The sequence below is a fragment of the Carcharodon carcharias genome, chromosome 3 (assembly GCF_017639515.1).
Source record: "Carcharodon carcharias isolate sCarCar2 chromosome 3, sCarCar2.pri, whole genome shotgun sequence".
NCBI lineage: Eukaryota > Metazoa > Chordata > Chondrichthyes > Lamniformes > Lamnidae > Carcharodon > Carcharodon carcharias.
Window position 1 is genome coordinate 157,217,103 of NC_054469.1, and position 15,200 is coordinate 157,232,302.

The 15,200-nt window shown below is 38.6% G+C and overlaps 1 protein-coding gene across 5 annotated transcripts in view; it reads right to left on the reverse strand.

Annotated features, from left to right (window-relative positions):
• Positions 1-15,200, reverse strand: part of LOC121276196 (retinoic acid receptor beta-like) — a 290,694-nt gene that overhangs the window by 256,420 nt on the left and 19,074 nt on the right. For 4 of the 5 annotated variants that reach the window (XM_041184326.1, XM_041184324.1, XM_041184327.1 and 1 more), the window contains exon 2: positions 606-754. In XM_041184326.1, the coding sequence (XP_041040260.1) occupies positions 606-754 (149 nt within the window). Of the gene's footprint in view, positions 1-605; positions 755-9,038; positions 9,078-9,713; positions 9,740-15,200 lie in introns of those variants that run through there. The other variant, XM_041184330.1, reaches the window with a different exon arrangement.

Below are 15,200 nucleotides of genomic sequence, written 5' to 3' on the forward strand. Positions count from 1 at the left end.
AGGGTTCAGGGCTTTTGGCAGGAGCTCATTTGGATGACTTTGGTTTGATGTTAGTTTGAAAAGTACTGGCTTATCCAAGATGTCCAACAGGCAAGTAGTTGGAGACCACAGTGGCAGTTATGGGTGGTGATGGCAAGTTACCCCATTTCAACGGATGATATCGCTGAGCGTAGCATGTAGGTGAAGAGCAAGAGGGAATCCTGGTGCACTCCTGAAGCCATCCTCAGGAACAGAAACAGATGTGCTAGGGCTATGTTGAGACTGTTACAACAGGTAGGTGGGTTAGCAATGTCCATCACAGTGGCTTCTTTTTTCTCACTTCTCTGGTAATTTCCCAAGTAACTGGTACCAGTCAGCTCTAGATCAGGCCAAATTTAAAGAAACAAATATCTCTATCCAGGTGCTAGTGCCCAACTGCTGGGCTCCTGCAGTATTGCTAGCCTCAATCTCAAGCAGCAATCTGTTTTATTTTGTACTTGGAAAGCTTACATGTCGACACACTGATAGCTTCAGTTCCATAGAGCAGAAAAAAACAAATAGTGATAATTAAATGAAAAACTTCGATCTAGAAGATGAATTCTCTGTACAAAATTAGGCACCCCTACCTTGCATCCTTCACAGGCACTGACTCCATAGTGATAGCCTGATGACTTGTCCTGACAGACAAAGCAAGGTTTGTATACCCGTGGGGGTGGAATTGGGGATGGTGGACTCGGTACAATCTCTTCAGAACTGGTACTCTGTGTTTCAATTGCTGAAAAAAAAACAAAATACATGTGTGCATATTTTTAAAAAGCAAGATTTACATTGCTAGATAGAGAAAATAGTGCATTGAATCAGAGATAAAAACTATCTTTCGCAAAATCCCTACCCCACCGATGTGCCAATAACCTCACAGTAAGAGTGGAAAGAATAGGGTGACCATCATAATAGGAGTAAATAGGCAAAATACATCATCCCAAACAATACAATGGATGGCGACCTAATCCAAGATACCACTGCCCCTCACACTGCCCCTCCAATCAACTGCAACTTCAATATACCATCCACATGTATACGTACAATTTTTTCACCAATATTTGGTGGTCCTGTGAAGAGGTGAACACAACGCACAATGAAAATTTAACATGAAATTACGTGTAAAAGGGATTCGTTGTTACCCATGCCTTTCTCGGGAATGTATTTTTTTCATAAAACAATAAAAATATTTGGTGAAAAAATAGAATACTCTTAGATAAGCATAATAATGGCAATTGAGCCTACTATTAGCATGGCAATAAATGCTATGTAATCCATTTTTCTTCATTCGAAGAGCTGGTATTTGCACAGATGCAATGGGTCAACTAATTTCCTTTTGGACTTTAGGCCAGAATTTTAACATTGGCGTGCAGGGCTGGGCCCGGCACACCAATGCGTAAAATGATGCATGGTGACATCGGGCATGCGTCCTGACATCACCGCACATCATTTAGATCCTTCGCTCGGCGAGCGCACACCAGAGGCGGCTGCCAAACTGTCAAAGACCTGTTAAGGCCATTAAAAACCGAATTAAAGTACTTATCAACACTGCCCATCCAACCTTAAAGTTGGCAGCAGGTGAAGAGTCCAAGCAGCCTTCACATTTTTCAGGAAACCTCATCCACGGGCAGAATACTCTTAGATAAGCGTAATAATGGCAATTGAGCCTACTATTACCATAGCAATAAAACCCTGAAGGTTTTATTAAATAAATAAATATTTTTTTGCACAATTCATAAACATCCCAATGAGGGGACATAGCTAAATAATTTTTATCTTTCTTTATTTAAAAATTTCAATATGAACTTAATCTCCCTGAGGCAGCTCCATGAAAGAGTGCAGGCCCCAACTCTCCCTCCTCCCCCCGCACACACAGGTAGCGCTACCAGCCATCCGTCACGCTGGGCAGGCCTTAATTGGCCTGCCCACATAAAATGGTGGTGTGCAACCAATCATGAGCGGCAATTGGCTCCGCTCCTGCCCGTGCCCGCTCCTGACCAGCCCACCTGATGTACAGAAAATTCTCCCCTTAAATTCAATGAATCTATGGGGTTGATAATATAAGTTTACTCGGATTTCTCTGTGAACAAGTCAACATATTTTCCAGTAAGCTGATGTCCACAGCATACAACTGTTAACAATTAACATGAATTGGCAGCATCAATCAGAACAATGGCTGGTGTGGAAATTCAGAACTTCAGATTGATGCAGTAGAAGTTGGCTTTAATACACATTGTTAGGGCAAAGGGTAGGAAGTTTTAATCAGCTCTGGTGTGCCATATCTGGGAGTGCTTGATTTTCTACATTGGGTGCCAAAGTAGAATAATGCTCTAAGGCCCAATACTATGACCTTTCACTATAAAAAATTCAATTTAAAAACTTATTTCAAAGTAAATTAATACTGACTATTCACAGATGTATTAAAGATTGCTAATAGTGTACAAACACATACAGAATAGAAAGAAAGATATCCATTACAACTACACAATTTGTTTTAACTTGAACTAAAGACAATAAAATAAAAAAGGAAGAATAATGTGAATGACACTTCAAATAAGTCATGAACCAAGTGGAATAGTTCTTATGCATTTTACTTCTGGTAGTCTTGTTCAATGATTGCACAATTTTTTTCATATGCAGCAACTTACAACATATTTTAGAAATCACCTGTAGTTTATACAAAAATACAGATGGCCCCTTTAAACGGTATTTCCTGAGTATAGACGCTTTTACTTTCATCTAAAAAATTACTGTCATCTAGAAAACATAATTACAAAGGAATGGGTGCTGAGAAACAGATTACAAGGAAAATCCTGGGTACACAATGGATTTGATAGATTTGGAATTTGGTGGTAATGTAGTTTTGCTGGCACCAAACACAGGGAACTTATAGAAGCCCACTGGTAATTTAGGCCACATTTCAAAGTCTATTGGATTGTACATCAAAGAAAAGACAGAAACCATGAAATGTGGCGTAATACCTAATCTCATTGCTAAATTCAATAGCCAGTCGTTCAGTACTCAATCTAGATTTATCCAACTAGGCCGGCAGTTACAAATGATGGGAAGGGGATGAATTCTCCTGAAGTTTTCGTTGAACTTGATTGCAGCAATATAGGAGTGTAAAGATGGAAAAATCAATAGTAAAAATGAGAGGGAGAGTTGAAATGGTTGAGCCACAGGAAGGTCAGAACGTACTTACAGACAAAATTGAGTGATTAGGCAATGTGATCACTCAATCTGCATTCAGTTTGATCACAAAAGGTGAGATGCAAAGAGTGGAATTAAAAACTTGGGGAAAAAAAAGAAACACCAGCTATAAATAATTAGACATTATTATGTAATATATTGCTGAAAGACGTACTGACTATGTGAAAACAAATAACAGGATAACAATAGGCACATTAAGACATTTCCACAATGTATAAAAAATAAACATGGGAAACATGTCTATTCTAGAACTACTGAATTCTAATAATCACATGGAATAACTGCATTAATACTGTAAGAGGTCAAAACAAACATTAGCACAGATCCAAAATAGATTAAGAATTAATTTCAACTGAGCATTTAATCTGAATACAGTATATTCATAGACATTGCCTCCTCGCTCTCCTAACCCTCAGACACACATGTACAGTAGTGCTGCTACAACTGAAACATCAGCTGAAATCCAACCCAGATTGTGTTGAATGTGTTGAAAACCTTCTCTCTGATGACTGAAGAATCTCATGTGAAATAACCTTCCACTCAATATTTTGATGGGTGTGGATCCATAGCCCAAAACTATCTGCAAGCTAGCATTTTTTTTATTCTCACAGAACTGTGAGAACTATAAAATTTGTATTAATAAAGGGGTGTGTGCTTTTCAGAGATCAAGATTAATGTGACCACCTCTGATCTAATTAATGGATGGAAGAGGATTGTCTATTCCTGTTCCTTTGTTGCTACATTCCTTATTGGCAGACACTTGGCCAGCATGAGAGAAAAATGACGAATAAAACTGCTTCAAATGCGCCACCAGATTAAAGTAGTTTCACATAGTGGTTTGGAGGTTTCCTTAATATTTTGCATATGTGCAGCGGTACATTAGGCTGATTTAGTATCTATATCTAGCTTTCCGTTTGAATTTGTATTGGAAAGTATACACAGGATAGATTTAATGCAGTAACGCAGTCACAGGCAACACTATATTTGGTGTGTTTCTTGTATTTAGCTCTTGCATTGGAGCCAAGAGAGCACCAGTCTGACAATAAGCCACCTTTCTGGGCACTCCACTTTAACTGCTCTTGATGACAATTTTCACACCAACTTTGGGTATCAATTTGGCACAAAAACTGTAGTAGAATACATGCATAAGGCATGTTATGGTGGCATAGTAGTTAGAGCTTCACTCTGGATCAGGTCATGTTTCTTCTGACCAGGGTATCCTTTGTTGCTAACAAAGGTCCAGCTGAAAAGTGTGCCACTTTGGTACTGATGTCCTTCATTTCAATGCCTATTTCATCTCCATAAAACTATTAAACTTAATGCAACTATTGTCTTAATGTTCCTGTACAATGCAGATCACAGCACAATTTATAGAAATGCAATATATTATTACTTTGTCGCAATAGCATATTAAGAGTAAAATTGCAATATAATTGCATGTTCTTTTTATTACAATATTCAGTAAAAAGGCTTAAATCTTCAAACAAAGCATCTATACTGTTGATGCTAGAAACCAATACACTATGATTATTACTGCAAGATTGCACCATTTGAAAGGATGGTTGAAGCAGATTCATTAGTAAATTTCAAAAGGGAGCTGGATATATACGTGTAAAGGAAACAACTGCTGGGCTATGGCTAAAGGGCAGCAGAGTGGGATAAATTGAACCTCTTCCCTGAAGAGCCAGCACAGCTACAATGGGCTGAATGGTCTCCTTTTGTGCTGTATGATTCTATCATGAATATTACGCTATTAGGAATAAAGGACCAATCTTTCTTCTTGTAACAATTGTACTTTATCCATTTGAAATGTTCAGAAACATGTAAAGTCTTTTTTTTCAACATGAGCAAAAAGCTATACCTTTCTCAAGAGTTGGAAATTATTTCAATTGGTTAGTAGTTCGTTAAAATTCCAAAAGAATGCAGTGCAGGAACAATGGGGTAGAAATTCTTCTTGGGATTGGCACAAAACAGGCAGTATCGGATCAGGTACACCTTATACATAGTGCCTGACATTTAATTCCATTGACTGCAATGGAACTGAATATCAGGCACTGAGTATAACTGGCAGCTGAGCAAATAATGCCCATTTTGCACCATTTTCAGCGACGAATTTCTACCCCCATACAATTTCGAACATACAAACACATATTTTAGAAAAGTGACTTTAATATGTACCTTACAAGAAGCAAAACAATGATACAATGGAGTTCCTCCCAAACACATCTTGGATGTATTAAAACAAAATTTACAGCCCACTTTATACTCTCAACAGTTTCAATGCAAAAGTAAATTGTCAGCAACTCTCAAACTAAACTTAAGCATTCAAATTGTTAAGAGGATTCTAAAATCCTAAAAGGATTCACTTTTTAAAATAAATCATTACTGAAAGAAAAGGTAATAAAGATGAACACAATGGGATAATTTTGAACTTTGAAGTCACGGGACATTAAAGGGGGCACCTCAGATTAATAAAACTGTAAAAATTCGAATGTATTGTCGACAGTGTTACAAGAAATACAGAATATAAAAACCATGAGTTAATGACAGGCCTATATAAATCTTAATGGCCTGGAATTTGTGATTGTAATGAAACTGAAACAGTCAGTATTCACCATCATTAAAACAATGAAACTGGCAGTAATTTCTGACATCCGCACATGCATAGTTAATTGTGGAAATTTAGACTTGCTGACAGTAATTTCCTCACACCTTGACAGGATGCACTGTTACTGTCCCTGCAGATGGAAATCATCCATGAAGTGAATGAACTGAAGAGAGCTTCCCCTTTTACATTGTAACATCGCTGTTAAAAAACACTTTGTTGACAAGGTCTAACTGGATTTTTAAAATTTTACTAAATCATAACCACTGATGAGCAACCTCTGTGGCCCTGGAAAACTAATTTTACATTTGTGTAATTACAATTTTTTCCAAAATTATTTTAAAAATTCCATAGTTTACTGAAATGAAGGACTGAATTTTCCCCTCATCGTTGGGGTTGTGCAGGGGCAGGCTGGGGCGGGGGCAAACCCGATCAGCGCCCCTGATCACAAAAGAGCACAGAGATCACCTTGAGGCATGGAGGTGCCTCAGGGAGATCGGTTTGACATGTGTAAATTTAAATAAAGGGAAATAAAAACTCTTAAAACATGTCCCCTCATGTGGCGCTGTCACATGAGCTGGGACATGTGAAAGAATTATTTTTAAAATTTTTATTGACTTTTAAAATACTTCATGAAACCTTATCCCACTCGTGGTTTCATGAAAAACCCGAAGGCCGCCTGGGCTTTTCACCTGCCCACCAACCTTAAGGTTGGATGGGCAGCTCAGCTAATTGAATTAATTACTATTTAAGTGGCCTTAATAGGCCTTTGACAGTTTGGCGGGCGCGCAGCCGAGTTGGCTGCGCGCCCGCCGAACTGAAAATCTAAATGACACACGGTGACGTTGGGACACCCGCCTAACATCACCGTGCGTGATTTTACACATCGACGAGCAGGCCCCGCCTCCGCTCACTAACTGGAGAATTCTGCCCAAAGTTTTTTTTTTAACAAAACAGTTTGCTATTTCAGTTTCAAATGTATACCTCCAATCTTTATTTAGCTCTCTATAGACTACATAAAAACTGAAGAATAATCAGTGCATTTCATTCCCTGGTTTGTTGTTCATGCGAATTCTTCAGTGTGATCGGTTGTTTATGCTGTTTGATGACATTACTACTACTGGACCCCTGGATGTCCCCTTGGCACCAGATTCAAACTGACATTGGGAAAGGGGAAATAATTGCCATAAAAATTGCTAGATCTTTGTAGACAGCTTTCTTTGTAATCCGCGGTGACTGCCATCACTAGTCACTGAGAGTATTCTTTACAATATTGGGCTCCACACTATAGAAAGAATAGAGATGTTTAAAGGATATAGAATATAGGAATTATAACAGCAGACTCACTAGGAGGCTGTCTAGTATAAACAAATACAAATACTTGTTTTTTTGTTAAAACAAAGCAGATTACGTGGTAATATAATAGAAATTTCTAAAATTATGAAAGGATGAAATAGGGTGGTCAGAAGCAGGCCATTTCCAGCAGTTTGCGAGATCAAGAGCCAACGGTCAAAGATACGAGATCGGTACATGTGGGGTCTTTGGACAGGGTTAAGAGATGAAGTCTTCCCGTTCTTCCTCCTATCTATACTTTGGATGACTTCTACTGTACTACTAAAATTATTTAGCCTAGTGAGGCCCCTTGCTATGGTGCAGGACAATTTCCCTGGTTGCTTGTCCCTTATTTGCACTGTACAGGATTAAATGTAAGAGATTTAGAGTAGAGGGCAGGAGAGAGTTATGTGTGTGTGGAATTCTTCTCCCAGGTTAGTGGTTTAGGCAGAAACTATGTCAACGTCCAAGATTATATTGGATAGGTGCATGAAGAAAAAGAAGATAAACGGATATGGGCAGTCAAATGTGATTGTGCAAACTTGCTGGCATGAAGAGTAAATGCTTATACAGATGTTTGGGCTGAATGGCCGGTTTCCATGTTTTAACTGCCATAAAAGTATTTGTCTGTAAAAGTGTTGCATAGAACCAGTTGGTACAGTTCCAGAAAATGTGGTCAAAATGTTTATGTGCTTGCATGCAATTCCTCAAACAAAACAGGTTTCTTAATTTGAAACCAGCACAAAAGGTGTCTAAGTTTCTGAGCAAGAAGGGGGGGCGCGGGGCAGTTCATCCAACTGCTTGTTTGCAAACTCCTTTTGAATTTCAATTAGATAAATAAATAATAACATTAAATTAATTCCTCTTTTAAAAGCAGCATTCTTTTGGTGCCAAATAATTCTGACAACGTGCACTATCAACATGCAATGTGTTCAATTAAACGCACCTGAATGCACTTCACATTCAGATGAAATGAAACAACAACTCAACATACAAACAACTAGCTGTGCAGGATTTCCTTGAAAGGTCAGACAATCAGATATCTTATGATGGATGAAGCCATTTTGTGACAGGATAATGTCCTACCACATAACAGGTTGTTGTTGACAACGTTATGGTAAATATTGTTTCATTTACCTCATCCTTCATTTCTCTCCTCAATTCTTTTCAAGAAAGTAACATTTTCTGCGATATGGTTCCATAAGTACCAGTTATCTGTTAATTCACCCAAGAAGCAATACTTCAAGTGTGAGCCAAAACTGCCAACAGGCTATTTGGCTGGGGGGGTGATGGAGCTGGGAATCACAGCCTAATTCAATGTAGTTGGCAGTCGATATCCATATGCACAGTTTCAATAATGGCTACTGACCAGCAATCAGGGGCCAGTACTTGTTATCCTCTGGGAGCTGAGACAAAGTGGAGCACACCAACATCTGGACAAGATGCTGAAGGGATGTCGGCATCCATGGAACTGGACTCCAACAAGAGCCAGCACCATCAGGAGAGAAGGAGCAAAAAAAGGGAGAATACTGAAAAACAAGAGGAGGAAACTAATCTCCAGCAAAGAAAGAAGTTGTAAAGCAAAAGGCATTTCCTGTACAGCCCCAGGGGGAGTTTTGAGTACTAAGCTGCAAGCCGCATATGGAATGGAACAACTTTGTTTAATTAGGGCATATAGCAAAGTGTTGCATTTGATCAAAACACTCTGTTATTCCTCATTTTTGTTGGCACAGAAAAGAGTCAGACAGGATTTTTTTTATGAATTCTCTGTTGGAGCAAAAGACATGCAGTTTGCATACATTAGGCAGTATGTCAAAGGAAACGCTAAAGTTCAACTAAAGTACAAGTAATTAGGAACAGATTTGCTACATACCTCAGTATATATCCAATACTGCATTTATTTATAAGACACCTAAAGTTAGGAAACAAAAGCAACCCTTTTTTAATTCTAGGCCACAGAATCAGGACAGGTCTGCTTTTTATCAACCAAGAAAAGAGAAAAAAAAGAACAAACTTCAGAAGTTTTCAGTTATAATCTGAATTTAACTTGTCCTGACGCCTTGAGTTTATTTTTCACTGTAAGACTCACTAGCTAGCAATGTATAGCCATTTTCAAGAAACCTCCAAATTTACTCCTCCAGAATAACTACTTCAAAAGTGTTCTAAGCAAGAACAAGTCAGAATACTCATGTGGAGTTTATTCTGTTTAGTATTTTGTGAACAAACTTTCTTTTCAGAAGAGAAGTCTGAGCTAAATGTATCAGAAATGCATTGATAGTACATAGTCGTATTTGTTGGATAACTTCCTCTTACTGATCTCCTAATGTTTCCTTAGTTTCTTGAAAACTGAAATACAGTCCAGTAGCGTCGGTGCAATGCCACAATGTTCAACTCTCCAATACGAGGACAATTAAATCTTAGTGGGGACTAGATGTCGCAATCAATATTCCCGTAGGGATGTATCCAGAGACACACAAAACTGGTCAGAGGGGGCCACTACCAAAATGTACTAGCTAAAACAGGCAATCAAATAAGCAATGCCACTAACCTGAGCACAGGCAGGTCTACATACTCAGCTGTCCTGCAATTGCAAACAAGAGCAGCATTGATCCAAACATTATTAGATGAGGACAGTGAAAACAAATGAAAAATTAGAACTTGCTCATCTTAACTTTGAACACAAAGGCTCCTAAATCTTCATATTTAATTGTCAAACTTACCTTGTAGCATAAGAATATAATAAAACATAAAATTAGAAAATTAGAAAATAATTGAGACTTTAGGGAAGAAAGAGCAACTACTTATATAATGTGGAGAAGAAAAGAGTTGACGTTTCGAGTCCTCATGACCCTTCTGCATTCGTCTACTGCATTCGTTGCTCCCAATGTGGTCTCCTCTACATTGGAGAGACCAAACGTAAACTGGGCGACCGCTTTGCAGAACACCTGCGGTCTGTCCGCAAGAATGACCCAAACCTCCCTGTCGCTTGCCATTTTAACACTCCACCCTGCTCTCTTGCCCACATGTCTGTCCTTGGCTTGCTGCATTGTTCCAGTGAAGCCCAACGCAAACTGGAGGAACAACACCTCATCTTCCGACTAGGGACTTTACAGCCTTCCGGACTGAATATTGAATTCAACAACTTTAGGTCGTGAGTCCCCTCCCCCATCCCCACCCCCTTTCTGTTTCCCCCTTTTTTTTTTCCCAATAAATTATAAAGATTTTCCTTTTCCCACCTATTTCCATTATATAAAATAAAAAAAACCCACTAGAGCTATACCTTGAGTGCCCTACCATCCATTCTTAATTAGCACATTCGTTTAGATAATATCACCAACTTTAACTTTAACACCTATGTGTTCTATTGTACTATTGTTGTTGACATCTTTTGATGATCTGCTTCTATCACTGCTTGTTTGTCGCTACAACCACACCAACCCCCTCCACCTCTCTGTCTCTCTATCTCTCCGCCCCCCACACACACACCTTAAACCAGCTTATATTTCAGCTCTTTCCTGGACTCGAACTCAAGTTGTCGAAGGGTCATGAGGACTCGAAACGTCAACTCTTTTCTTCTCCGCCGATGCTGCCAGACCTGCTGAGTTTTTCCAGGTAATTCTGTTTTTGTTTTGGATTTCCAGCATCCGCAGTTTTTTTGTTTTTATACTTAAATAATGTCTTTAATGTAGACAAATATCCCAAGCACTTCCCAGAAAGAAACAAAAATAAGAGTCTTTGTGGGAGGGCTAGGAGATATAATTGAAAGCGTGGTTGAAGAGATGTGCTCTGTAAAGGTATTAATAGGTAGGGACAAAGGTAGAGAAGTGGAATGGTTTGGGCAGGGAATTTCATAAGAATGGGACAAGGTAACTAAAGGCTAAAGTATGCAAAGGGAGGAGGTATGTACGGCATGTTTGAGTCCAAAGATTGCAGTAAGGCTAGAGAAGTTTTCAGAGGTGAGTCAGAGTAACATCATAGAGAGATTGCAAAACAATGATTCAGTCAGCATTTTCCACCATTCCTCCTTTGAAACTAACAGCAGCTTCCGGAGTCTGCATATATACAGTTAATGGCAGAAATACAGATGTTGCTGTCAGTGATTTTACGCTTCTCCATAGGGTGATCTGTTGAAGACCCCGCAGATGGAAATAGATTGGGAATAAGTGAACTAACAAGAACTTGTCAATTTATTCTGTAATATCGCTGTTAAAAATTAGGGAATGAGTTCCGAGTTGTTAATGAAACAGCATACTAAGTCAAATTTACTGGTGAGCAACTTCTCTGGCCTTGAAAAAGTAATTTTATATGTGTGTACTATCAAATCTTTCCAGTATGAAAAAATATCTATATTTTTTAAACACAAAAAATGTTTTATTTGATATTTCTGCTTAAATTTGTATGTCCCGATCTTTCACCTCACTGTAAACTTTACAGAAATTACAGGATAATCATTATATTTCCTGGTTTGCTGTCTGTGAAAATTCTTCAAAGTGATTGGCTGCTTAACCTGCTTGATAACATCTTTGTTATCAGACACCTGGAGATCCCCTTGACTTGGCGCTGGATTCAAATTAATATTGGAAAAGGGGAAACACATCCAACAGAGATCACTAAATCGTTGTGGGCTTCTTTCTTTCAGTTCAGTGGTGAGTGCTATCATTTCATCATTGAATGCAAAATCCAGACCATACAATATCTTTAAATTCCTTCATGGGTGCTGGGGCATGGGGGTGGGGGTGGGGAGAGAGGATGAAGTTTGGTGGGAGTTGGTAGTAAAGTAAAAGATGTAGAGTTTTAGATGAGTTGATGTTTAGGGAGGGTGACTGTCAAAGTTTCAATAAGGATGCCTTCAAGATTTCACCTCCCAAAGAGCATGCGCAATTTACTCTTAGACAGTTCCTATTTCATTAATTTTTACAATAATTCCTTTCTGAACCCCCAAAATAATCAGTCAAATCATAGTCTTCAGGAGCTTATCTACCCCACATCATACTATTCAAGTCTCTTCTACCCTCTCAAGGAGAGATTTACTTGTTTGTGGCAAAACAAGAAATCATGAATTCATTGGAACAGTCAATTATCTCAACAACAACTTATATTTTAAGGAGTGCCTTAAAAGAGGAAAATGAGGTAGACAGGTGTGGGGAGGCTATTCTGGAGCTTGGCCTAGGGTGACTGAAGGCTCAGCCACCAATGGTGGAGCCATTAAAATTGGGAATGTACACAAGGGTTGTGGGGCTGGAAGAGATTACAGAGATGGCGAGAGGCAAGGTCACGGACGGATTTGAAAGCAAGGATAAGAATTTTAATTTCAAGGCCTTGCTTGACTGAGAGCCAATGTAGAGCAATGAAAATGGGAGTGATAGGGGACATGCTGCAAGTTAAGACACGGGTCAGAGTTTTGGATGACCTCAAGTATATATCCAGGCAGCTATTTTCTTGAAGGATTTAATCCCCCATTTTCTTGCCTGCAGTTTACCCTGCAAATCTGAATAAACACATGCTAAATGTACATGAATGTGAAATAATTTGGTGTGTTAGCATTAATGGAACATTGTTATGTTTTTGTGTATATTGCTAAAACTCCTCCTGGGACCAAAATCAGTTTAAATCTCTCTTTTCTGTGAAGGAGAGATTAAAATCATTTGAATGACTGGACATTTTATGCTTTATGGTCTTATGCAAGGATTATATGAATGTAAAGTATTTTAGCTGCAGATAGTTTCTGAGAATGAATGATAGGTGGGCCAAATGCGTTGTGATGTTTGTGTGTATAATTGTAGTCAGTCTTCAATTTTTTCAGTTGCTTCACTGGATGGGTAATAAATGCTCACCCAACCAGCAAAGCCCACATCCTGTGAATAAATTAAAAAATACTCTTGGTTCTACTTTTTGGTTTTGCTATGTGTTCATTATCTTGCTCTGTGTTGTATTTGAAGCAGCCTGTTTCTGAACTCTGTTCAATTCAGGTTAAGATTGTGATTAAACAAACTCATGCAACTGTAGCACTTCCATTAGTATCAGTGTCCACCTACATTTGTGGTGCATTTCATTTCTTTATAGATTTTCTCACTCCTCACCTTACCACTTTTCTTCAAGTCTGCCATTTTCCTCCAGATATCCTTCCACTCTCCTAGTACCTGATCCTGCAATGGTCTCCTGTGTGTTAGTCTCTCATACTTCCTTCACCCTATATATATTGGCGGCTTGATTCTCTGGTCTCTAAAGTGCACTTCACTGTGCCCTCATGTCTCTTAAAACAATCTAGAGATCTTGATGAAATCTTTGTTAATGTCTTTAGTGCTCATTTCTCTTAGAATCTGTGGAATCTACAGCTAGTTCAGCCCACTGTGCAGCATTTAGCCAGTTGAGCAGCATTTTTGCATGTGCCTTCCATTTGAGCATTCAATTGTTTGTGTTACTGAACTGCCCAGAAGCATACAAAGTTGCATGTTCCTGTGGGTTCATTTAGAAACAAAGGTGACAATTAACCCCCAGAGTGCTGGCTGTGAGTAACTTCACTCTGACTTCCCTGAAGAACAACGTGGAATTAATTCTCTCCAGGTAAGGAACAGTGGATTTAAAATAAAATGACCACTTGACTTGCTTATTAGGTATTATAATATGAGCATGTTATTTTTAATGACACCAGTGAATCTGTAACAACAAAAACACTTAATCCTTTGTTTAAATATACACAGACAATTTTGGGAATCAACTTTACGCACTATTTTCTGTTTTGGTCATGAGTAGGAGGAAACAAGGGAAAAGTGGGTGGTGATGTAATAAGTCATGGGCTTCAAAAAATATAATAAACTGCATAGAGGCCACCAATCTATACCACAGAGAACCATGGCTATTGTGGTTTCTAATTGCATCCTCAGGTTTGCAGTTTGATTGCAGTAATAAAGCTTGTGACATTAATAAGCCCCCATAATTACGATCAATAATTAAGAGCAATATGATAGACAATATTACAAACCAGTAATAACAAAGTATGTTACTTTAATAGGTATCTTAACATTTGGTTTGGATATCAGTTAACTATGGATTCCTAGGTTTATGCAAGTTACGTTTTTACTGTCAGGAAAAGTAAGATTAGTAGTTCACTGGCCTTATCTTTGTCATCAGTGGCACGGATTCATTATAATGGAAAGTTGGACGGCAGGTTGGCAGTGACTATGATTTGCCTCTTCCCTAAACTAGTAGGTTTCTTCTTGACAGCACTTAAGAGACTAGGGAAAAATGTGAGAATAACAGTAATGTACATTTACAACAGCTGCCAATTCAAGCTTTCAACAGCAGATACATTGCTTGCAATCACCACTGGCAGGGACCATCACACCCAGATGTTCTCCTTTATCTAACAGTAAAATAAAGCAACCAATTATACTTCCCTTACAAAAAATCCTCTTTATCAGGCTGCCAAAAGTGATGCAACCTAATTTCTGCCACTTGGGCTGAAACTAAATTTCAATTATAATCTCCTCTTTCTTTCTCCCCACATCCTCCTTTCTTGAAGACAGAGTGGTAGCTTTTTTCAACTTGCTGCTCTGGCATAAAAGTGGCATTGGAGATTTGAAATCAATGGGAAAAAAAATGCTGGCAGTTTCTATAATAGGCTAATCCACAACACCAGTTATGGGTGGGCAGTAACTCTTTCGAGTACAAACACGTTTCCATCTGTTTCAGATGAAGTTACATTGTTTCATAGTTTGCCATTGTGAGATTTGAACTCTTGATCTTGGGGTTACAAACCCAGTACCATAACCACTTGGCTATTTAGGTAAGTTGAAAAATGACATCAATGACTTTTTATCCTGTGCAGTTGCACAGTCTAGTGGCCAACCTAAATGGCTTTCTTCATTTTGGGTGGTGTGCTAGCTGACCGTGGGCACATCATAATTCAACTTAAATCTGCCTTTACCTAGTATCTACAGTGCTCACTTTTTAGGAAGCATCATCAGACACCTGGCTGATTTTTCTCCTTTCTAATTAAGAATTAACTTGTATTTATAATACAAGTTATAAATAC